At 39.8% G+C, this 23,176-nt stretch overlaps 1 protein-coding gene across 7 annotated transcripts in view; it reads left to right on the top strand.

Annotated features, from left to right (window-relative positions):
* The window catches only part of MYLK (myosin light chain kinase), a 180,148-nt gene that overhangs the window by 50,249 nt on the left and 106,723 nt on the right, over nucleotides 1-23,176 (top strand). For 6 of the 7 annotated variants that reach the window (XM_053404081.1, XM_053404091.1, XM_053404099.1 and 3 more), the window contains 5 exons: nucleotides 11,644-11,851; nucleotides 14,070-14,118; nucleotides 17,044-17,209; nucleotides 18,187-18,352; nucleotides 22,955-22,991. In XM_053404081.1, coding sequence (XP_053260056.1) covers nucleotides 11,644-11,851; nucleotides 14,070-14,118; nucleotides 17,044-17,209; nucleotides 18,187-18,352; nucleotides 22,955-22,991 — 626 coding nt within the window. Of the gene's footprint in view, nucleotides 1-11,643; nucleotides 11,852-14,069; nucleotides 14,119-17,043; nucleotides 17,210-18,186; nucleotides 18,353-20,998; nucleotides 21,108-22,954; nucleotides 22,992-23,176 lie in introns of those variants that run through there. The other variant, XM_053404115.1, reaches the window with a different exon arrangement.

Below are 23,176 nucleotides of genomic sequence, written 5' to 3'. Positions count from 1 at the left end.
TGCTCTGAACCTGTGCCTGATATTAGGGCTGCATGTTGTCTCTGCCATGCCTCGGGAGAAAGACAGTAGCCTGGCTGTATGAGCAGGTATGAAGATGATGAACATGGTTCTTTTTTCCAGTCTAAAATTCATTCGGCATTCATTTATTTATTAGTTTGCTCAGTTTAATTATAATTTTCTGGAGAGGGGGTACTTTAAGGAACCATTGTCTCATTTATGCAACTATGAGACGTTTTTGATTCCTGCATAGGAAAAACAGAAAAATTCTAATGAGTACAAAATCTGGTGTATAGCCCTTGCTGTCAAATAATTAGTGTGCCTGTACTGCAAAAAGCTGGGTTACCAGAAGCCACTAGTAAATGATTTCTCAGTGCACTTAAAACATAATGCAATCCTCACCTTATTGTTCTTATAGTCCAGGACACAACAGATGTTGCAAGAGAACCAGTATTATGGCACAGGCTTATAGCAGGCCCACTATAGGGACCCACTAAGCACTTTGAGAGAAGACATGATTCAGCTGTGCTTTAAATGTAACCTGTGTACAACAGCAGTTCCCAAACTTTTAAAGTCACAAAGTTGTTAGTTGATGTTTTATCATATAGCAAAATTTTGATCCAAATTTATTTTTCCCCATTGAAAGTCATTAAAAATGGAAGTTAAATATTGTTTTCTCAAAACACTACATATCTTTAGCATAAGGACAATATTTTCTCCTAGCACCTACATAGGCACTGAACTGAATGACAGTAGTATTGATGATGGAGGATTCTTTTAAGCATTTGGGCATGTTAAACATCAAGTTTCACTTCATTCAAAATGTTACTTTCCCCACTAATTTCAGAGAAATAAGGAACTTACTTAACTACGTAAACAAAAAACAATAACAAAAAACATAGAGTAAGGCAAAACATTTGAGAATGAATTCAAAGCAGGTATTGTAAATCAACAATATGTTACATGCATGCATATGCTAGTTAAAACTTTTTTTTACAGTTGCAAAACCAAAAATGTCACTTGGCATCGAAAAAGAACGATAAAAGTATAGCTTGGGAACTTAGATTCTAATGAGAGGTATGGGACTGTTTTGATTTGCACAATGTGGCTATCACTGGTTAAATTTGGGACAGCTGCAACCAAATATCTGGCTCTGCATTGAGGCGTGATCTGTAGTTTGTTTTAGTAGCTACATAGGCAGAGAACCCTGATTGTACAATAACAGCCCCTTTTTGGACGACTCTTCAATATGCACCCTCATTGGTTGTGATGCAGCAGGAGGCTATGAGGTGCATAACTTCAGTGATGCCACCCTGCCTGTGGAATACTCTCCCTAGAGAGGCTCATTGGTGTGAATCTTGCTGTTGTTTGGTTCCAGGCAAAGGCCTATTTATTTCCCTAGGTCTTTTATTATGTCTTAGCTTTAAGTCGTTTTTATGCACTGCAAATGCTGTATACATGCTTTTATTGTTGTAAAACATTACCTTTCTTGTTTTGAGCCACCCTGAGAGTTGCCTGTAAATACCCTGGGTTGCCTGTAAATACTAAATTGCCAACCTCACGTCACAGACTAAGAGATGACAGCTTATCAAAAGCCACCAGCAGAGTCCATGGCAAGATTAGATTTAACTGGGGAAACCTTCGATTCATACAGCAGTCTTAGCCACCATGTTACACTAGGAGCTCAAGATCTTTATGCCTACTGAAGAACTTCGTAAAGCTTGACATCTTGCAAAATTTATTTGATCTTTAGTAAAGATATTTTTTAAATTTAAACCTAACAACATTTCAACAGGGACATTGTGATTAAACTATCCATTCCAAAAAGGGACAGAAGAACCCCAATTTTACAGCATAACACAACAGCTTATTAGTTTCTTTCTTGAGTTGCTTCTGGTGATTTTTTTAAATTTTTTGTCCTAGTGGGTTTTGCAACACAAACCTGCTGTTGTTCTTCAATAATCTCTCTTCCTGTGCCAGAGGCTTTTCCTGAAATGAATACTTGAGCATATCATAATTTTCCGGACAGATTCCTGAACTGATTTGATAAGCACTGAAAGTAGTTCCTGGATTATTTGCTGTGCTGATGCTTGGAAATAGCTTGTACTGAAGGACCTAACCTGCAAACATTCTTTTAGAAATTTCATAGAAAATATGTGTGGAAAATTGCAGGTGCCCTGGGCAGCTCCTCAAGTTTCACTTGGAACTAATGCTATTTTATTTCACAAATTTAAATATGTCATGAGATAGTGCAGGCATGCAATTTTTGTCATCCACATTTAAGCATTATAAATTTCTAATGCCTGGTATATATTCTCCAGTAATTCACAGGTTAATTTTGGTTAAAGGCATTCTTAGTCTAATGTCTGACAGCTTTGCCCTTCTCTGAATGGGCAAAGTATTCCAATGTGTGTTCCCATAGACAATTGACATAGCTAGTCAACAACTCTCATGACCTGGTATCACGTGATGTTGCACAACAGTTTGCACAATTGCTTTTTAATGGGGGAGAATCCAGCAGCTAGCTGGAAACACAAAGTGGGAAATGCTGCAGAAATATAGGCACAGATTTTGCTCAGCCCTACTTGCTTTTCAGGGTTGGTCAAAGGAGGGTATAAAAGTTCCACCTGTTCAAAGGATTGCATAAATAAAGGACATACTGCCGAGAGCTCTGTAATACTTAAAAAGGAAGATAGATGTTGCCTGCAGCGTAATGATTTATCATGACAATTTACTAAAAAGTAACCTTTTGCTATAATTCTGTCTGAGACTTGTGCTAAAAACACAAAAGAGCATTTTTTAATGTCTTGCATCTATGTGTCCATTATGAAGAAATGCATTTCCCTCCAATAACCTTCTTGCAACTCAATTCTGAAAAATCTGGTATTCTGAAGGGACACAATTCTGTGATAAAGACCAAGCAAGCGCTATTTGGGAAGAATTGAAGTCCTGTGCCTTTTAATATTATATATAACATTTGATTCTACAACAGTCACTGTGCAGGATAACTGTAGAAATGTGAGAACATGAGAGGTAAAAAGATCCTATACACCTTTGGAAAAAATAGGATTTCTCTATTTGCCTTCTGTTTCAGGAAATTGAAACTTTTTGCCCTTCCATATAAAATAAAACAAGTATTTTTAATTTGCAGGGCACAATTGTATGAGAAGTATTTTTAAAGTGGTACCTGAGTGCTTTAATATCTAAAACTGCACACCTCTCAAGTGGAGTGTCATGAGTTGTCTTACATCAGTAGTGACATTGAACAGCAAGATTTATTTCTTTTATCAGATTTGTACCCTATTTTTCCAGCAAGCAGACAAGTTGACATGCCTGGGGAGAGTATCTCATTTTAACTTCATTATAGCCTGTAAGGTAAGTTAGGTTGCGGTAATGGTGACTTGCCCAAGATTACCCAGTGAGCTTCATGACAAAGCAGGCATTTGATCCTAGATCTTCCTGGTTCAGTAAACAAACTTGGCTCACCTATCTAATCACAACATTAGTTGCATTAGATGGACAGGGAATTAGGCATTCCCAGCAGCAACCACAAGTTGCAGCAGAGGTATAGCCAGGATAGAAGAGGCGTGTGTTCCTTGAAGTTGAAGGATTGCAAGTGTGCAATCTGTACAGTTAACCTCTGTACAAATTCACAGATCTTTGTTCCATATGCAGGTTTAGGGTTACATGTGTATGCCTTAAATTGGCACTGACACATTGGTGGTATGCAAGTGCAGATGAAACATTTGCACAGTTAAGGACTTAATTTGAATATTTTTCCATCTCAAGGTGTTCCAGCCTAATCTCTAAATATACATAGTGGAAGCTTAGTTAGCTACACCTCAACATCTTGATGTTGCTATCCTTATTTGAGAGTAATTCAGCATTGCAATATGGTGATCTTTCCACCAGGGCAAGCATTTGGGTTTGCCAAATGGAACAATCCCTCCTCTCCTCCCCCTGTGTGCTGCTCTGGGGGTTCTCTGGAACCACCCAAGATAACTTTTCGCAGAAGGAAACGGGAAGACAGTTGTGCAAGCAGACGTCCTGGGGCAGGGCTTCTGATGGGACTCATTAGTGGAATCCCACACATCTATTCATGCATATTCATTCCAGTTTTGCTAAATAGCACTTATGTAATACTGTATATTTAGTTGAGTCAATATATCACATCTGACTCCTACTTGCATGCGGTGATGACACATGACTTTGGGCCCTGAAACCATTGGGTGCATCCTCCTCTGGGGCAAAGCCCAGACAAGCATTGTGGCCAATGTATTGTATTTTTATTGTATTTGTATGCAACCAATTGCCATTTGTTGTAATTATGAAGATAGCTGACTGTAAAGCAGCCAGGGAAGGAAAGTTGGAGGAAGTAGGAAGTAGAAAATTTAAGTGTGGAGGAAGGAGTGGCCAAGGTGAATGCATCTGTGGTAGGGTCAGCTGCTGAGCCAAGTAAAGAAGGCAAGAAAAGAAAGGTTAGAAGTGATGAAAGCCTAAGGAAGGTGTTGGATGAGATGATGTTGGCAGTGGAAAGTGGGATTGTGTACCTGGAAGACAATATAGAGAACAATGCAGCAAAGCTAATTGTGAACAGGAGAAGGATGTCAGAACTAGCACTTGCTTGGAGACTTGAGCTTTGCTGATCATCATAGCTATGTTTTTTTGTACGTACTTACCATTTGTTAAGAATCTCTTTCTAATTGCTGTATAATATAAGAGAATCTGGATTACACCAATTCCAAATCTCCAGCTAACTCCATTGTAATAATGAACCTCTGCATACATTTTCCAGAACATTTTTGCTATCTCCTTTATTTGCAAGGACAGAAAAGTACTATAGTTCTAAAAAGTCATTTTGTCTTAGGACAAACAATTCAAAGCATGTGCACTTTTAATAGAATACTGAAATAGATGTTTTTGCTGTGTTCAGATTAATGTGCCATGGTGACTAATGGTAGAATCAACTTCTGTGCAAGAGCCCTACCAGTTTCTTGTAAGGAAACCTGGAAAACAATAAGATGATTGTCAACAATATGATTTGCAGCTGCTGTCTGCTTTTCTGCTAACAGACCATGTCTTTTGTAGATAGCTCATAAATACTTCACTGTTGGGAGTACTATAAATGTTGGCTTAGTTGGAGCTTCTCCACTCATCCTTGGAGTAATTTTTGTATTTATTGGAAAAGCCACAGCTTCCACAGTGGTGGTTCATTGCTTTGGCTTCAGGGGCTTTCCAAATGGACCTATTTTTCCTCTGCTGTTGCCATTCTCCTGCATTTTGTCAGTTCATTCATCTGTTACCTTGGTTAATGATGTGGAGTTTCTGTTACTTTATATGAGATGAGAGTGAAAAGCCATGAGGTGAGAACATAGGATGTTCCCTTCACATTAAGTTACTTGAATAAGGTACTGCAGTAGATGAGCCAGGTAAAATAGAGCACGGGGGGACCAGTAATTAAGATTATAAAAGTCATTTGAGGCTATCCTAGAGAGTTTGTCTTGACTCTGTTTCCTGCAGACTCCCTGTGGGTAGACTAAGGTTTTTAGCAGAGGGCTTTTCTGGGTAATGCATTGTCCCTAAGCATATTTCAAAGCAATTATGTTTTGATAAGTACACAAATTCTGACCTGGCCTGACTAGCCTTCCTGATTGCCATTGAAGGCTATGGTTTTTGTCCTATTGTGTGATCAGGCCGGGAGCAACAAGAGGCAGAGCCTTCTTGATGGCTGAATTTCCTTCCTTTGAAAATCAGTTGCATTTTTAGATGGTGGTTGAAAACTTTTTAAAATATATGATCTGTGGGTTTAAAAAAAATACTTAAGGCCCATGGTTTTAAAATCTAAATTGTTAAAAATAATTGTTTATGAGTTATGGTTGAGATGAAATGCCCTCCTACTTTGCTGCTCCTCCTGTGGGCGGTGAAATGGGAGACATCCCTCTATAAACAGCTGCCATTTGTTCCTCTAAAGTTTCATCAGGGTGACACTACATGATGATGTGGTGTTTCTGTTAGAAAGATTTCTGTGTACCCATGTCATCATTCAGGGGCTGGGTGGGTTGGGTGAGATAGTGGCTGCCAGGAAGGGTTGTGGTGGCAAAGGTATGCCTCCTGAGCATGTTCTTTCAGGTTTCAGACAAGCAACCCCTAAACATGGGTGTTCCAAATAGCCATTGTGGCTAATAAATCTGTTTTCCATGAATGTTACTAGCCTATGGACTCATTACCTAAAATAGATGGATAAATCAGTGCAGCAAAATTTACTTCCATTTGCGATGAAAGGGAAACAGAGCTAAGAGTTCCATGGGATGAAGTCCTAAAGCACACAGTTAAAGATGAGGTAGAGTCAGGCTACTTAGATACAGTGTTGACTAATAATTCAATAATGTTCTGATTTTGAGGGATTTTGTTAAAGACATTGCTGAAATTTTTCCTCTGCTACTTTGGATTGCTTGGGGGAAGATCTCAGTAGTGGCATTCTTCAAATGTGAACTCCCAAAGCAGTGATTTATTAGCACTGCTTACATATGGAATAAGAAACTTAAGCAATGCCAGATGTTGAGACAAAATATGACAGCTTATGCTGCAAGCTGAAGCATGCATTTGATCCTCTCTCTTTCAATGCATGGATGATTTTGAATGAGATAGAGTTAATTCCCCTTTTGAGTTGAATGATGATGTTAATCTAAGCCATCTAGGATTCTAGACCAGGCATTGTTAAGCACTGGGAGCCATGTTAGAACATAGGTAAATAGCCCTTTACCATATTTTGTTGCTATCAAGCATGCCGTGATTTTATTGTGTGCCATTTCTGGTGTCATATTGAATCTGGAATTTGATTGAAAACTTTAATGGATACTTAAGACTCGTTGATGACAGTGTGTGTTTGCAATAATTTGTGTGATTTCCAAACATTGAGCAATGAGCATAACTATTGAATTAAGACATTTATTATTGTGTAAGAAGAGTCCTAGGTGTTACTAGTCCCAATTGGGCAAGTTTTCAGATTCATGGGTTAAGGTAGGAAATCCCAAGAACTGAAAACCACAATAGGTTAGAGGCAATTCATGTGTCATCTGGGACACTGCCTCTAAAGATTAACTTTATATCCATGGTAGATTTCTTTATTTATCATTATTAATATGTAGCTTCATAAAAAATATAAGCAGCTTACACAAAATGATACAAGATATTCATTAAAATGCCAATAAAAGCAGACCTTAAAAGGGTTGACAACTGAATTTTTTAGTGTAACCGTGTGATTATAAAGTCAGCATTGCAAGCAAGACAAAAACTCTCATGCACTGGGGGATATATATTTTGTAAACCTTTGCAAACTCGTTCTTGATTAGAGCTTGAGAAGGGTAATAAAAAGGATCATGGTGTTCAGAATGGAAGAAACTCACCTTCTTATGACATTGCATGTTGTACTGGTAATGGTACAGCATGTCTTGTTACTCTTCATTGGGCTTCTGAGCAGAAATTTACTGCAGGAGTTCAAGGTCTATGTCATTTAAATAGGTCTTGAAATATTGTAACTAGCTTATATGTGTTTAGCCTACTTCTGGTTTCAGGTTAGACCAGAAACAGTTTGTTGTTTGGATATGGGTTGAAAACCTATCAAGATTCTTCCATTATCTGAAGTCTGTACAAACCAAGGCATTGATTCTGTCATTTATTGAAGAGGAAAGAACAGTTACAAAATATTCAGAGAAAGTCCTAGTAGCTTTTTGAGGGGACTTTTTAATGTTCTGTGGAACTTTCACTCAAGTTTACAATGCTCACTGAATTCAGGGCCAATTCAGACACTACGTGGCTGGCTGGATGTTCTACATATCTACAATTTGTTTCCTACTGAACACCTTAATACCAAAAAGGATATGAGTATTTGTAAACCTATTAATATTACAGTGGTACCTCAGGTTAAGTACTTAATTTGTTCCGGAGGTCCGTTCTTAACCTGAAGCACCACTAATGGGGCATGCTGCTGCCGCCGTGCCACCAAAGCCCGATTTCTGTTCTCATCCTGAAGCAAAGTTCTTGACCTGAAGCACTATTTCTGGGTTATTGGAGTCTGTAACCTGAAGCGTATGTAACCTGAAGTGTATGTAACCCGAGGTACCACTGTACTACAATTTATTAAGGTCCCAGAGCAGGCTACAACAGTTAAAACGCAAGAGTCCATACAATTGGGACACTGAAGTTGGCTATAACTCAGTCCCTGTCACATACGCATAATGTGTTTGCACACATAGGGCCTTACCCCACTTACTAGTGGAGACAGGTTAGACAATCAGCATGCAATGTGAATTGGTCCTTACTTGGAAGTAAACTGCATTTCAATCTTTGTTCCTTTCTTTTGGGTGAAAGCAATCCTCTACCCCTTTACTCTTAGGAATCTGTAGGGCCCGTGTAAGGAGCAGACAGGGCTATAAATAAGGGCTATAGCCTTAAGCTGCAGAGCATTAGATAAGTGGATAAGTCCTTACCCATTGTGGATGTGTTATTAAATGCAGATGTTTCTGCAGAGCCTGAAAGAGTTACCAGAAAAATTAATTTTTTATTTATAGAAAAACCTGCTGCAGTTCTGGAATTGGTCCACCATCAGCATCAAACTGAGGTAACTGGCAGCTTGTTTTAGGATCGCCAGACATTTTTATGGCAGGAATACATCTTTTCAGTGCAGGGGTTAGTTCCATATGAAATGTGTTTCAAACTCTAGCTTGAAATGTAAATCCTCACAAACAGAATAATTCGCCACTTGCTGCTTCTCCTTATTCTCCTTTTCCCCCCAAGTACAGTATCAACTGATGAAGCTGCAAGGCAATGTGGGCTAACGAAGCTCACAAAAATTAAGCCCTTTGTGCATCAATCAGCCTCTCTCTCTGACTTTCTTAGGAAGAACTCTCTCATCCTTTTGGATGCATGTGCCCCTCCTGCTGTTCTTCCTCAAATTGGAGGCTTGATGTTTGCAAAATAAAAACACATGGAAAAAATTGAAATGTAGCTTATGTATGAGGGAGAGCCAAAAGATGGTCAAAGAAGCCTATGAAACTAACCATAAGTGAAGAATTGGATAGGAATGACATAGAATGGTCCAATTGGAGCCAAGGGAAATTATAGTGATATGTTCTATCATGAGGGAAAACTAATAATTTGGAATAGCATCCAGAAGGAGAAAGGCACAATACTTTGTGGCCTGTGTTATTTGAAATTGGACTGGATGATAGGAAGAGATTATAATATTTTCCAGGGAGGAATCTACCATCTATTTGTTTTGTTAAATCAATTCCTTCTCCTGCAAGCACTTCTGACATTGGTGCCTGCTTTTATCCAAACCCCTCACTGCTTTTGACACGCTGTAATCTAGAGAATATGCTTGGATCTGCTTTATTGTGACATTATTAGATTAATACCAATGGCAGTGCCAGAGAAACCTGAGTTATGCCTTAGTTCATTCAGTCTGCTGTTAACTGCCACTTCAGAAAATCTTTAGTTTTCTTTTATTTTACACCAGATGATGATAAACTGAATGATTGCTTGTGTGAACATCAGGAAGCTAAGTTTCTCATTAGTAAATTAGCAGAGGAGAGGACAGTGATTCCTAAATTCCTAAATTCCACTAAATTCCTAAATTCCACTAAATCCTTCTAGTGGATTACCAGATCTTTGTAGGTCCGCTCCACCCTTCCTATGGTGTGAGGAATGTTTGCCAGTCTTCACAAAGATTATTGTTATAGTATAGTATTTTCCCCTAGTTGCAGAAGGAAATAGCTAAGACTGCAGCTGGACATTGTATTGTTATGCTTGTCCTTGGAGTTTAACATTCTGTGGAAACTTCTCCATGAGGATCACTGCTCATGCTTCAAATGTACTGCATCCCCATTTACAGATGCATTCCCATGTTAGCTGTTTTCTACCATGGACAGCCCTGGAAGGAACCCTTTTTTTGACTCCTCCTTCCAGTTGATTTTGTGTGTGCTTTTCAGTTTTCTTTACAATAAATGAAATTAAAACACACACCCCATATTTGTTTATTGTGGGGAACAACATATTGTTAATTGGTGTTGGTCTTTGTTACTTTGTGAGAACTTTGTAACTGCCAAGGACACCACCTGGTGGATAATTTTTTTAATCCTGTTTATGTCGTAGCTCAAAATAACTGTGTAAATGCATTCAGTGCGATGGACTATATGTGAAAAGTTTATATCATTTCCTGGACTACATGTGATAAGCTTGTATAATTTCCCAGGCTAAATCTGCTGGTTGAAGAATTGCTTGATAAAATGCCATGGTGACCCATTGGCACTGGTCAGTAGGTAACTTTGCATGGTCTTGATGGTGACAGTTCCACATCTTCACATTATTAAGGGGTGTCTGCAGTTTAGAAATTGAATATGCAGGAGAAAAAGTACATTAAAAAATCAGATGTTTCACTAACTTCCAGCCTTACTGATTGCTTAACTAAATTTACAGTTTTCAGCTCTAGTTAAGAATGTTAGGCACTCCTCTTGATTTATTCTGTTGGAATGAAATATATGGTTCAGTGAATATTTGAAATTCGGAATGTTGACATTCGGAATGTAAATGTTGGATTTATTATTTTGTATAAAATACTTATGTACTGTCTTGTATCCTATTTGGATTTTAAGGAAGTGTAACACTCAAAATGTATATCATAATATGGACTGAAATAAAACAGAAAATAAAGCTCATTCAAAGCAGAAATAGAAATAACAACAATTTTTAAATGTCTGAATGAATCAACATGTTTTTTGCTTCATGCAAAACAAAATGTAAATCAGGCACTCTCTTTAAGGAGGGCATTCTGTAACTAGAGTGCAACCGCTGAAAAAGTCTTCTCCTTTGTGACTGAGTAATGTAGCTTAGATAAAGGCGACACCTGGAGAAGACCCTCAGCAGAAGATCTTAATTCATGGACAGGTTGGTATGGAAATAAGTGCTTCTTCAGGTGTTTGCCCCCCAAAATTGGGAGAAATAGCTACTTTTGGATATTCATGAAATTCATTTTGGGGAAAGTTCAGCTTTTATGTGTGATAAAATGTTAACCAAATTTTGCACACACACAGTGTTACACATGCACACTTAACACTCAAAAGACACAACCAGGTTTATTTTTCCATGGGTGGTATTTGACTCTTTCTAAAGAGGCTGATGAGCATTGCTTCTTGTAAATGCCTCTCATAGTGAATGCATCTGATAATGAGGCCTGCAAATGTCATGCTACAATAAATCTGTTAGTCTAGACAGCCGTTTGACAGTAGAATATGCTCTAATAATTTTGGCTCATGATTCTGCTTCTCAGAATTTCTCATTTCTGGCTTTAAAATTTCAAAAGACAGAAAAAAGCTTTGTCTGGGTAGCTGCCTGCTGGAGCAGCATTGCTAGTTTTAACAGCTTGATGCACCCAATAGTTTCTTTTCTTTTTCTTCAGGTTTTTGCCATTTGGCTCAAAACAGTTTGTATGTGTTTAACAGATATGGCTTTAGAAAATACTTTCCACTGGCTTATGAAGTGTTCTGCATTTCTTCCAGATAAAGTCACCTTCTGTGTTTGTTTCTCTCTCCCCCCCCCTTCTCACTCTCCTCACACCACCCCCAATCTTTCTGCACCCAATCTTTCTAGGTCAGAGGCATCCCAGAACCCCAAGTCACATGGTACAAGAATGGGCAACTTCTGACAGAGGGAGAGCGCTGTGTAGTGGACCGTAGCATTCGAGGGCTTTTCAGCTTAATTATAAAAGGGGTGCAGGAGGAAGATGGTGGGCCATACACCTGTGAGGCCCGGAATGCTGGTGGCGTTCGTCAGGTGACAGTAGAATTAACAGTGGAAGGTAAGGGTCTTTCCATTCTGTTGCATGTTATGTATAGCATGCTTTACCCTGGTAGCAAATGAACGGAGAAGTAGATTGAAAATACAGTGGTACCTCGTGTTACATACGCTTCAGGTTACATACATTTCAGGTTACAGACTCTTCTAACCCAGAAATAGTACCTCGGGTTAAGAACTTTGCTTCAGGATGAGAACAGAAATTGTGCTCTGGCGGCGCGGCGGCAGCAGGAGGCTCCATTAGCTAAAGTGGTGCTACAGGTTAAGAACGGACCTCCGGAACAAATTAAGTACTGAACCCGAGGTACCACTGTAAGCAGGAAAAGCTTATAAAAATGATAAGGCTTTTAGTAAGGCAGAAAATGAAACTCTGGCTATTCCTATGCCTTCCCACCCAAGGAGAAGGAGAACATAGGCACCAAAGCTAAAGTCATTTCCACATTGATAGTACAGTGGTACCTCCGGTTAAGTACTTAATTCGTTCCGGAGGTCCGTTCTTAACCTGAAACTGTTCTTAACCTGAACACCACTTTAGCTAATGGGGCCTCCTGCTGCTGCGCTGCCGAAGCACAATTTCTGTTCTCATCCTGAAGCAAAGTTCTTAACCCGAGGTAATATTTCTGGGTTAGTGGAGTCGTAACCTGAAGCGTATGTAACCTTAAGCATATGTAACCCGAGGAACCACTGTATCAGCTCTCTGCAACAGCTGCCACTAAGAACAGTGCTTGTGGAATGTTGGGGATCCACTTCAAGGCTATGTTTAGCTGCTGTGAATGCAGATGACCCCAGTTCCTGATGGTGTGGCCTTCTGTTGAGTAGCAGGACTGGATGATTGGCCTGATCCTCTTCCTCCTCCAGTCTGGCCTATTTCAGCAGTATCTGTTTTGCTTTTCTTTGCAAATATTTATAACACTAATACTGAGGTTTCTGTGCGTGTTTTGTGTGTGGCTTATTTGTGTAATAAATCATCCAGATGCAGCACCTTAGAGTGTTCAAAGTGGTTCATGCTGATTATCTCAGTAATTCTTAACAATAACCCTATCAGGTAGGTCAGTGCTACTATTGTGATATTATCATGATATTTTCAGGTCTTCTTGAGGGGGCAATGAGGGGAAGTGTGGGCATATGCTAGCTATCATTGGCTCCTCCACTGCATGCCTGTGATAAGTTTGCAAGCCTTTGCATTGGAGGGCGAATGCTTTACTCATGGAGGCTCTCCACATAATTTAGAACCCCAGAGATACTATAGAGAATGCAGAACTAACTGGTGCATCTCTGCTCTGCCCCACATCAGGTGATAAGGAGGCCTGGGTAAGGCTGTAGTGGCTTGCCTATGGCTTCCTAGTGAGATCACCTAGTGCAGGTGAGATTTGAGCTGGAGGCATTCACAGCTCATTCTTCACCACTGTGCTTTATTATTATTTTGTGCTTGAATAATAAGATATTATTATTTATGGAAGCTTCTTTTGCTCAAGCTTCCTAGGTCAGTTCATACTACAGTACTGTTCTGCCAAAAAAAGGGGGGGGGGCGTATTCACCATTTAGTTATGTTGGCTTGGGATAATCCTGCCCATGTCCAGTAGATGGTGCTAAACATACAGTTAATAATGCATTCCTCATATCTTGACTCTTGTATAAAACAGTTTTTTTGTCTTTATGGAGAGAAATAAAAGGTAACAAATTTAGATAGGTGAGCTTAAATCAAAATGGACTACTTTTGGAAGTAAATATAAATGCACTATTGAAAAGTAATTAGTAATTTTAAAAATGGCAAAGGACATTTCACAGCTTGGTAAAGTTATCTCTTTGTATATGTGGAGAAATGTTAGTGAAGAGTAAGATAGCTTTTTGTTTTTATATATGGGACTCAGTTTTGGACTCCTGTTTCGTTGGTTGAAAAGCACACCACACCAAATGGCTCATCCGTTACCACTGGGATCCAAAGTGTTGTGGCTTCTCCACCTCTAGAGTGATATATAAACAGCAAAACACACATACACACAAGACATGGAACGTAAATGCTTCCCCCATTTGCTGCAGAAGGAAAACATGTATTTATTTTTTGCCACCTTGTATCATATATTTTACTAGAAATTGATGGAAGGATGGCTTTTTAATTTTTAATTTTCTAAATCTATAGCCAGTGTCCCTAAATCTGAAAGAAATTGCAGCCCTGATTAGTATTTTTATTGTATTTCTTTCTTTCTATTTTCTGCTTCCAGGATCTGTTTTGAAGAAGTACAGTCTGCCTTCTGGTGCCAAAAGTTCTGGGTAAGAATTCCAGTGGTTTTCACATTTCTAGAGCGGAAGAATACTGATAGCTTTTGGAATATGCACACATTTTGAAATACTTCCCCCTCCATGCTTTCTTGAGCAAGATTGACCCTTGCTATTAGCAATATCAATTTTGCTCAAAACATTCCTTGCAACTAGGACAGACTTACAGAAAATTGCAGTACATTTACCAGCCCCTTGAGGCTTCTCAGCTAACTGATTGTCCCTTTTGTTCTCTCTTTCCACCTGTCTGCCTTTAAGGCCAGCTAGATACCAGCTGAAATGTGTGAATGCATGTCATGTACCTTTTTAAAATGTAAATAATAGTGTGTGGTTGTGGGGCTGGGAGGCAGGCAATAGCATCATGTCTCTCCGCAAACTGCTGTGGGCATGAGAGGAGTGTGTGTGTGTGTGTGTGTGTGTGTGTGTGTGTGTGTGCCGGTGAACACTTTCCTCCTGTGGCTAATAGCAGTTTCAGGGGTGATTTTTCCCGCTTTTCCTACATGCTGTGCTCCTGAGCAATGTATGAAGTGTATTGTTGCTGAGTCTAAGTAGCCCACTATTTTCTTTTTTTAAGTTAAAAGTGAAGGCAAGGCAAGTGAGGCTCAAAGCAATGTTTTTCAACTCATGTGATTTCTGAGACCATCTATATTTCTAGTTGCCTACAAAAAGCTTCACCATGACCTTATTTTATTCAGAATTATCAAGTTGCCCCCAAATTGTCATGTTTACATTGATGTGACTGCTCCTTGGGCTGAGGCCATATGTGATTTTTCTTAGTGTTCTGATATGTTGTGGAAGCAGAAAGAGATGGGCACAACTTGTTGGCTTATGGGTAAGCTGTTGTGTGAAATGCACATGGCCCAAGAACGTTTGTTTCGTTTGCTTGCCTGAAAACCACAGCTTCAAATTCATCACCCTTGATTATCTCCTGCTAATGTGTGGTTGTGTATTTGCTGTTGAAATAGGCCTTGTCCATAGTAATTTGCATGGGTTTGCGTCATGCTATCGTATTGGCTCATATTTCAAGGCTGTTTATGAATGAGAGCGACCAGCTCAGTTGACTTGGTATTGATGATTTCATCACTGAAGTAGCTTGTTCCTTGAGTATGAGCAGAGATGGGCCAACACTATAAAGATGTTTTAACGCTGGTCATTTAACTCTGCACCTTAAATGTAGCAGCAGGCGGCTGGAAGGCCACTTCCAGCTTTTGATTTAGAGTTGGTTTTGGCTTCATGTTTATGGCTGAATTTTCAGAATTGCAGGTTCTATGAATTTTCATTCTTAAATCTTGGGGGGCTGGGGCGGAATTTAAAAGATTATGGTGTAAAACAAACCTCAGTCATCAACTAGGTGTCCTCAAATCACACGATTCTTCACTTTGTAATTTTTTTAAAAAGAGGGTGGCTCTTGGCTTTTAAGATTTGGAGGGATTACTCCAAATTAGATCACTTGGCTGCACCAGTTGACTGGGTCACTCTGTAGGCAAAAGGGGGACATATCCCACGTTTCTGATGTGCCAGGATTTCAAATTGATTCCAAAATCCAGCCAAGCCAAAGAGTGACAGAGGCACGGCACCTGCCATTGCTACAGAATAAATTCCATGTATGCCTGCACCATAACTTGCCATTGAACTCCTTTGTAGGTGCCTGTGTTAAATTTTTACAGAACGTATGCATGCAAGCAAGCAAGCTACCGCATAGAACTTCCATTGTGGTTCTTGATGCTGAAGGACTGGCCCATCTCTGTTCTAAATGCACTTGTTTATATGCTCTGCAAAACAATGATTGGATTTTCTGCAAAACTATGTCTCACTTGGGCCCCTTTGTAAAGAGTATGACTACCCACTTTTGGATGAATTTGCCAGAGGCATCTAAATTGTGACAGAAGTCCAGTTAAGTTAGGGTGCTATTTATTAGAGAGTTAGAGGGTCTGTATTAGTTCCTTTAGTTCCTATTTTATTCTAAACAAAGTTGGGCAATTTCTTAGATAACTGAAGGAGAATGTTGAGAAGATCACCCAGTTCTGCTGGAGGATTGTTACAGAAAGATAAACAGTTTTATCAGATTTTGGATAGTGATGATTCTGCTACGTAGTGGAATATTCATGGATATATGTCCAGTAAGAGAACTTATATTGTATGTGGCAATTAGACTGTTCTTTGTTACTTATGAACAACCAGAGCTGTCAAAGAGCATGCTTGTATGTGTTGTGTGCATATTAAATGAAGGCATCTGGCAAAATGGTGTTCCATTTTGGGAGGAACCTATGGCAATGATCATTATGTAAGCAGCTACCCTGCATTCCTTTTTTAAGGACACTCGTGACCTATCAATCAGCATTGTTCCATACTTTTCCATATATCCAGTTGTTTACTTTATATTTTGTACGTAGGTATGGATAAAGTGCAAAATGCAATTTCTGATTGTGTCTGGTCTGAAGGGAATTAATATACAAAATGTGGTACATGTTCCTTTCAAGTACTCAGAAGGGGTGGCTGGCAAAGGTCAAGCCTCTGCTTCCTAGTATTTTCATATGACATATGCCCCCTTCAGACTTGATGAGAGGTACATGCATTGTGTAACTGTACCTTAGAATTTTTTAAAAACTTCAAATAGGTTCTCAAAAAGGACACCATATTGTTTACCGCAGGGGTGGGGAACAAGTGCCCCTGCAGCTATTGCTGAACTCAACCCCCACCATCCTCAGCCATTATGGCCAATGCTTAGAAATGATGGAAATTGTAGTTTAACAACATTGGGGGCCACAGGTTCCCTACCCCAGTCTACTGCTTTCATTGTTTTAATCACCTGAACACTGTTCCTAAAACACATTTAAGTAGCACAATTTAAGAAGTAACAATCTCTTTAAATGTAGCTATATTAATTACTGAGCTCTGATAATATTGTTTCCTTTCCAGTGGTAGAGTTACTGTTCCATCGGTAGATCAACGACCAAGCATCTGGGGCGAATGCCCACCCAAGTTTGCTACAAAACCCAATCGGGTCATAGTGCGAGAGGGACAGACTGGTAAATTCTCCTGTAAGATAACAGGACGACCTCAGCCTCAAGTCACTTGGTTTAAGGTACAATTACTTGAGAGGATTTCCAAATTCACCTCTCCTAAAGGGAATGAAACCCAAAGCCTTGTTTATTTGAACTTGTGTACTTTGAAGTATCTTTAGCCACAGTTTTGCTTGGCCAGATTTTTTAAAGTTTTCAACCTGACCATGAAAACTTAGTTTCCTCAATCTTATTCCCCTGTGAGAATAAATTATGGGGATACATGTCAGAACACTCCCATGATAAATTATTCCACACTGAAAGACATGGAAAACTTGCAGTGGAAGTATGTTCTGTAACCTTGTACACAAAATTAAGTTGAGATATCTTGGGGAAAGTATTGCAATAACATTTTAATTAATCACAAATTTATAAACCTTTACACACTGAGAACTCAGAAATGGCAACTATACTGCAAAATACACAATGGAATTTCAACATTGCAATCTTTCAGTCAGTGCAAGCATTTTTGCTTGCCACATGGAACAATCTCCCCTTGTGTGTTGTTCTGTGAGTTCTTCTGACCTTCCAGAGAAGATTTGGGGAAGGACGGGGGGAAGCCCCATTGTGCTAGTGGGAGTCCTTCTACTGGCTTCTGCTAGCTTACCTGGTTAGTTGAATCCAGACCATTGTAATTCAGACTGAATTTAGTTTGCAAACTATTTTGCAAGGGCTAGGTTTTCAGGCTGTGGCAAATAGGTCTTTTGACTGAAGAATTCACAAAGTTCTGGCTTTGGGTTATGGCAACTGAGCCTTAAAATGTCCATATTCTGAGTGTGTCTTATCCGTGGTGTAAATCAGATTATCTGGAATGCCTGAGGTCTGGTCGCTTGGGAGTATTCTAGTAGTATATAAACATGCCACAGAGAGCAGTGAGCTGAATTGTAAAAGCAGAAAAATAGCAAAGGATGAGGTGTTAATCTGCCAGGCATTCATCCCACCCCCTCTACCATTAATGAATGTATCTGTTCACCTTTGGTATTTTTCATGATGCATGCAGGGTGAAATTCAGGTGCAGAAAAGTGATCGTTTCAACATGTTTGAGAAAGCAGGCATCCAGTTTTTGGAGATCCAGAATGCTCAGCTGGTCGATGCTGGAATTTACACTTGCACTGTGATGAATAGTGCTGGGAAGGCTTCTGTGTCTGCAGAGCTCATGGTTCAAGGTATGGTTAAAATAGACTAAAAGGGAAAGAATGCAGGCATGCCAGCTAAAAGTTTTCCGAGAGTTGAGCCAATTCCTCCCCATCAGTCCTCTTCTCCCTCCTCCTCCTCCTGCTTTCTTGAATGACATTTAAAACGAGGTCCACACTTGCAGTTCAGCATTTAGATTTTTTAGAAAAGCCTTGTATTTTAATCTAGCGGAAATGAGCTGCTGAAATGCATGTTTATTCTTCATTTATTCATCTTGGAAATCCTGAATGCACTTAATTACAGCAACTGAAAATTATATTTATTTTAATTGAAATTTTGGCCCCATGTGTGTGTTTCTTTCTTTCCCCCACCTGTAAATAAACTGGAAAGCTAAACAAGCATGTTATTTTCTAGAAGCTTTACTAGCTTCTCAGACCTGAGAATTGATAGCTTTAGTGAAGGTATAGAGGGAGGAGGGGGAGGTTTCTATTCTGCCAGTTCTCAAAGGACTTCCCAGGCAGCATGCATGCTTCTCACCATTTTTATCCTTACAATGATTAGCTTCAATAACGAGTGGGAATATGAACCCAACTCCTTTCTAACACTCTTAACCATTACACTACCACTAACCCCACGTGTTTAACAGGTGGCTGTTGAAAAAAGTACAACTGGAGAATGGTGTTCTGCATGTTATAATTCTGCCTGGTGTTCTGCCTTCTGGCTGTATGAGAATTTTGGTCCAGGTATTACCAGCCCATTTCCAATACTTCCATTCACTACACAACTCTGAAACTGGTGTCTGTGTTCAGATACCCTGGCTATCTTTCTCTTCTATTTCTAAATACTGGTTGGCTTCCCACTTTCAGAGGGTTGTTGTTAGAGTCATTCAGACCCCCTAGACTTTGATTACAAAGAGAGCATTATATATTTAGCATACTTGTCTTTATCAACTCATTTTACAACTTCAAGCCCTCATTTGTAGTCCTTTTCATTACCCCTCAGAACATAACAACATAAACTGTTACACAATTGGAATTATTGTTATTTTAAGCAAAACCATGTAGACCTCTTGTATAGATAAGCTCTTTCCAAGCTCCCCCCCCAACCTTATTTTTCCACTGGGAAGGGGAGTAAATGGCCTCTTAAGTTGATTGGATCATAAAGTGCTGCTTCATCTGTAGCGACAGCTGAGTGTTTTCAAAGCTTCTCTAGATTATCTGATCATCTTTCAGCTATAATGAAATTCTCTTGTTCTTTCTTCCTCTCTCTCTCTCCAAAAAATAATTCCACAGTAATATTCTTTTCTAGACTGGGATGCACCCAAAGATGCTGTAGATCTTTTTGGATCTGGGACATTTGAAGAAATTCCCCCCTCCCCCCATTATGTAGCGTTGTTGTTGTCTAGTACATGTATTTGCTGTTTACTACATAAAATGTGTCAAAGTGAATTACAGTTGCAATAAACATGCAGATACAAAGATTTTAAACAACATAAAAGAATTAAGCAACGTTCTTTACTAAAAGTACTCCTGCCCTACCCTACCCTACTAAAGGTTGAACACTAAAACAGGCTAGGGTACCATAATGCCATATGATCCCAATTAAGAATCAATGCCTGGATAAACTGGAATGCCTTTAACTGGCACCCAAATGTTGATAATGATGGCACCAGGCACACTTCCCTGGGGAGAGCATTCCATAGCTGGGGAGCCACCACTGAAAAGGCCTCTTCTTGTGTTGCCTTCCTTTGCTCTGTTTCTGAGTTCTTGTTATTCCCTTGACGAATAATGAATTAAATCATGGAGGATCAGAAAACCTATTAAACTCACCACCACTTGTGGCTGTATTCTGGGAATGTCAGATTCTGCTCCATTATCCCTTAGCTTAGATGCTTTACAATTACGGTATACAGCTGCCTAAGGTACACACATTTCCTGTGGATATTTTATATATTTATTGCATTGATAAACCTACCTTTTCTCCAAGGAGCTCAAGGTGGTGTACATGGTTCTCCCCCCTCCTCATTTAATCTGCACAGCAACCCTGTGAGGTCACAGTTAGGCTGAGAGGCAGTGACTGGCCAAGGTTACCCAGTGAGTTTCTTTACTGAGTAGGGATTTGAACCCTGGTCTCTGAGGTCTAACCACTACACCACACTGTCCCTGATCCCAACTGAGCACTGTAATTTAATAGGGGAGGGGCTTTTGTTCTTCTTGTATACCCAAAACTTGTGTGAGGTTTGCAGCATGAGGCAGAAAGGCCTAGGTAAGCGGTTGGTCAGGTTTTCCTGAGGGCACACCCAGCAGTAGCCTTTTGCTTTCTGGAGCACAGGATTTAAAATGTGACCTGGTTTCAAAATGGTTCGTGGTTATTGAACATCACCTATATAATCTTGTCTCTGAATTTTCTGGAAAACACAGTTGCAACCAAGGCCAATCCCAAGTTTGAGTGGAGGCCCCCCTTCTCTGTCAGTAGGCCCTGCTGGGCTTAGCTGGCTACAGTGGCAGCACTGCAAGCAGTGGGCCTAGTTTCATCATTTAACTGTCCCACAGTGCCCCAGAGCAATGCTTCTTCGTGGGCACAGGGGGAAATGACAAATGTGGCTAGATCCTGTCACCTGGTGGTACAGAACAGAAAATGAAATTAAGAGGGTGGAGTGCAGGCATATGCTGTGGGCTCAAGTAGTGCCCTGAGGAGGCCAGATGCTGATGCTGACCCTAGCCAGAGCAGCAGGAAAAGATGAATCCCTGCTTAGGTCTTGTGGTCTGAAGGCAGGATACCAGTCAAGTAAGTGACAATTAATTAAAATGTGAAACAGAAAGCAGCAAGAAGCCAGTACAGAGGCACAACTTCATCCCAGTTTGAGGTAGGGATGAAAACACCAAAATATTCATATTGTGACCATAAAAGGCCTTTAATCGTGATCATGTTAGAGGCAGTGAGTTTGTGCTTTTCAAATTAATCAAAACCAAGAAGGCAATCCATGGCCGCAGGGGATAAAACTTGAGGATGGAAGTCAGCACTCAAGCAAAGGGCAGTATACAGCTCCAAAGCACAGTACAGGCATAAACCTACACCAGTGCATGTGAAATGACATTCCTCCTCTCAATAGTTAATGTTGCACATAGCTACATTTCTGCAAAGGTCCACTGCAATGGGGGTGGGATGTTTCTCAGCAATTTTTCTAAGTTTCAGTTTGTGATCTCTTGCTGAGTCGAGGATAATTGCGTTTGTGATATTGTTTGCAGTTTGGATATGGCTGTCATTCAAAACCTCATTTTAAATATGCCCAGAAACCATTTTCCGCAACTATTTAAAAACTGAAGAATGAAAAAAGACTTAGTTTGGGATGGTGATAAATCCCACCAGTATTTAAATTGAACACTTGGCTTCTAGATGAGGAAGAGATGTTTTCTTTTTTTATACATCACTGTGCACTCATTCTGGAAATAAAACAGGAGAGGCACTGAAGATATCTCCAGTCTGATTGTTATGAGCCCTGAGGAAATGCCTTGGAGAAGCTGGTCAAACCAGGACAAGGGGTGGGATGAGCTCAAGCAGTTAGAGGCTGATGATCCCAGGAGGGCTGGGGTGGGGGAGACCCAGTGAGCCTGGATGGGCTGTGTCAGGACCTGCAAGGTATCAGAGTAGTCAAGGGAGGTCATGGCAGGTGGTGAGTCTGAGGATTGACCTGTCACCAGGCTGGCCCACAACAGCTCAACCTGAAGCCCCTGCTCTGCCTCCTGCATTGCTGAGCTTTCCTCTCTACTTCCAAGCCTTCAGAGTTGACATCAGGTGGCAAGTCTGGATCCCAGCCAGGACTGCCTCCACCTCCACAAGAGGTGCCCAGCCCACAAGAAGGACGTTTCATTTGCTTGCCAAGCTCAAATATGCTTTCTCACCCTTTATAATGGGAACCCAGAAGGGTGTGTCAACTGTTGGATCAATGTTATAGCTTGCTTAGCTATGACTTATACCTGCGGTGCCTTTCATGCTTCTCTTGCCTTTGTATGGTACTGATTTGAGCACCCAAGTTGTTTATTATTATTATTATTATTGTTGTTGTTGTTGTTGTTGTTGTTGTTGTTGTTATTATATTTTATTATTTTCAGTTATATACATTTCAATTGTTTCACAGTCATTTTAACATTTCAAAACTCTACTTCCTTCCACCTCTTTCTGCAATTCCTTAAATTTATTTTTTATCATTTCCTGCATATTCTAAATTAATTTATTATTTTATTCATCTACTTTAATTATATACTCTTATGAAACTGCAGGTTATTACAATAATCCTGCCAATGTCCTTAGCCCTGAAATAAATCATTTGTATATGGCCTTTCTGAAAGTCCCAGTCTAACAAGGGTTTAATCTCCAGGGGCTTTTTTCTTCCCAGTCCCAGAAATAATTTGGTTGTGGTCACCTTATCATTTAAGCTAGGCAGGCAAATATTTGTGTGGCTGGAAGTGAATTGTGTTTTGCTGACTCAGGGACAAGTGAATATAATTTAGGGCCACCATGAATTCTCAGTAATATCAGATCTTGTGTCTTGAAAACAAACTGTAACATATATCCTCTCCTTAACATTCCAATATCATATTTTTATAATATCTTTTAATGCTTCGTCATTTCAGGTTCTATTAAGAAAGACGTGCACACTCATCCTCCTTGGTATGTTGTTCAACTCCCTCTACCCACATTTTGATTTCCATCCTTTTAAGAAAATAAACAGTAACCTATCTGTATGTCACAAGTCTTTTTGCATTGTTGAGTCCATATAGCCTAATAATGGTTTACAAATTCCATAGGATCCCTCTTCTAATCTGGATATTTCACATGTGAGGAAGAGAATTTGG

The sequence above is a fragment of the Podarcis raffonei genome, chromosome 1, assembly GCF_027172205.1.
Source record: "Podarcis raffonei isolate rPodRaf1 chromosome 1, rPodRaf1.pri, whole genome shotgun sequence".
In the NCBI taxonomy this organism is placed as follows: Eukaryota; Metazoa; Chordata; class Lepidosauria; order Squamata; family Lacertidae; genus Podarcis; species Podarcis raffonei.
Note: the sequence above shows the minus strand (reverse complement) of the source record. Positions and strands in the feature narration are given on the sequence as shown.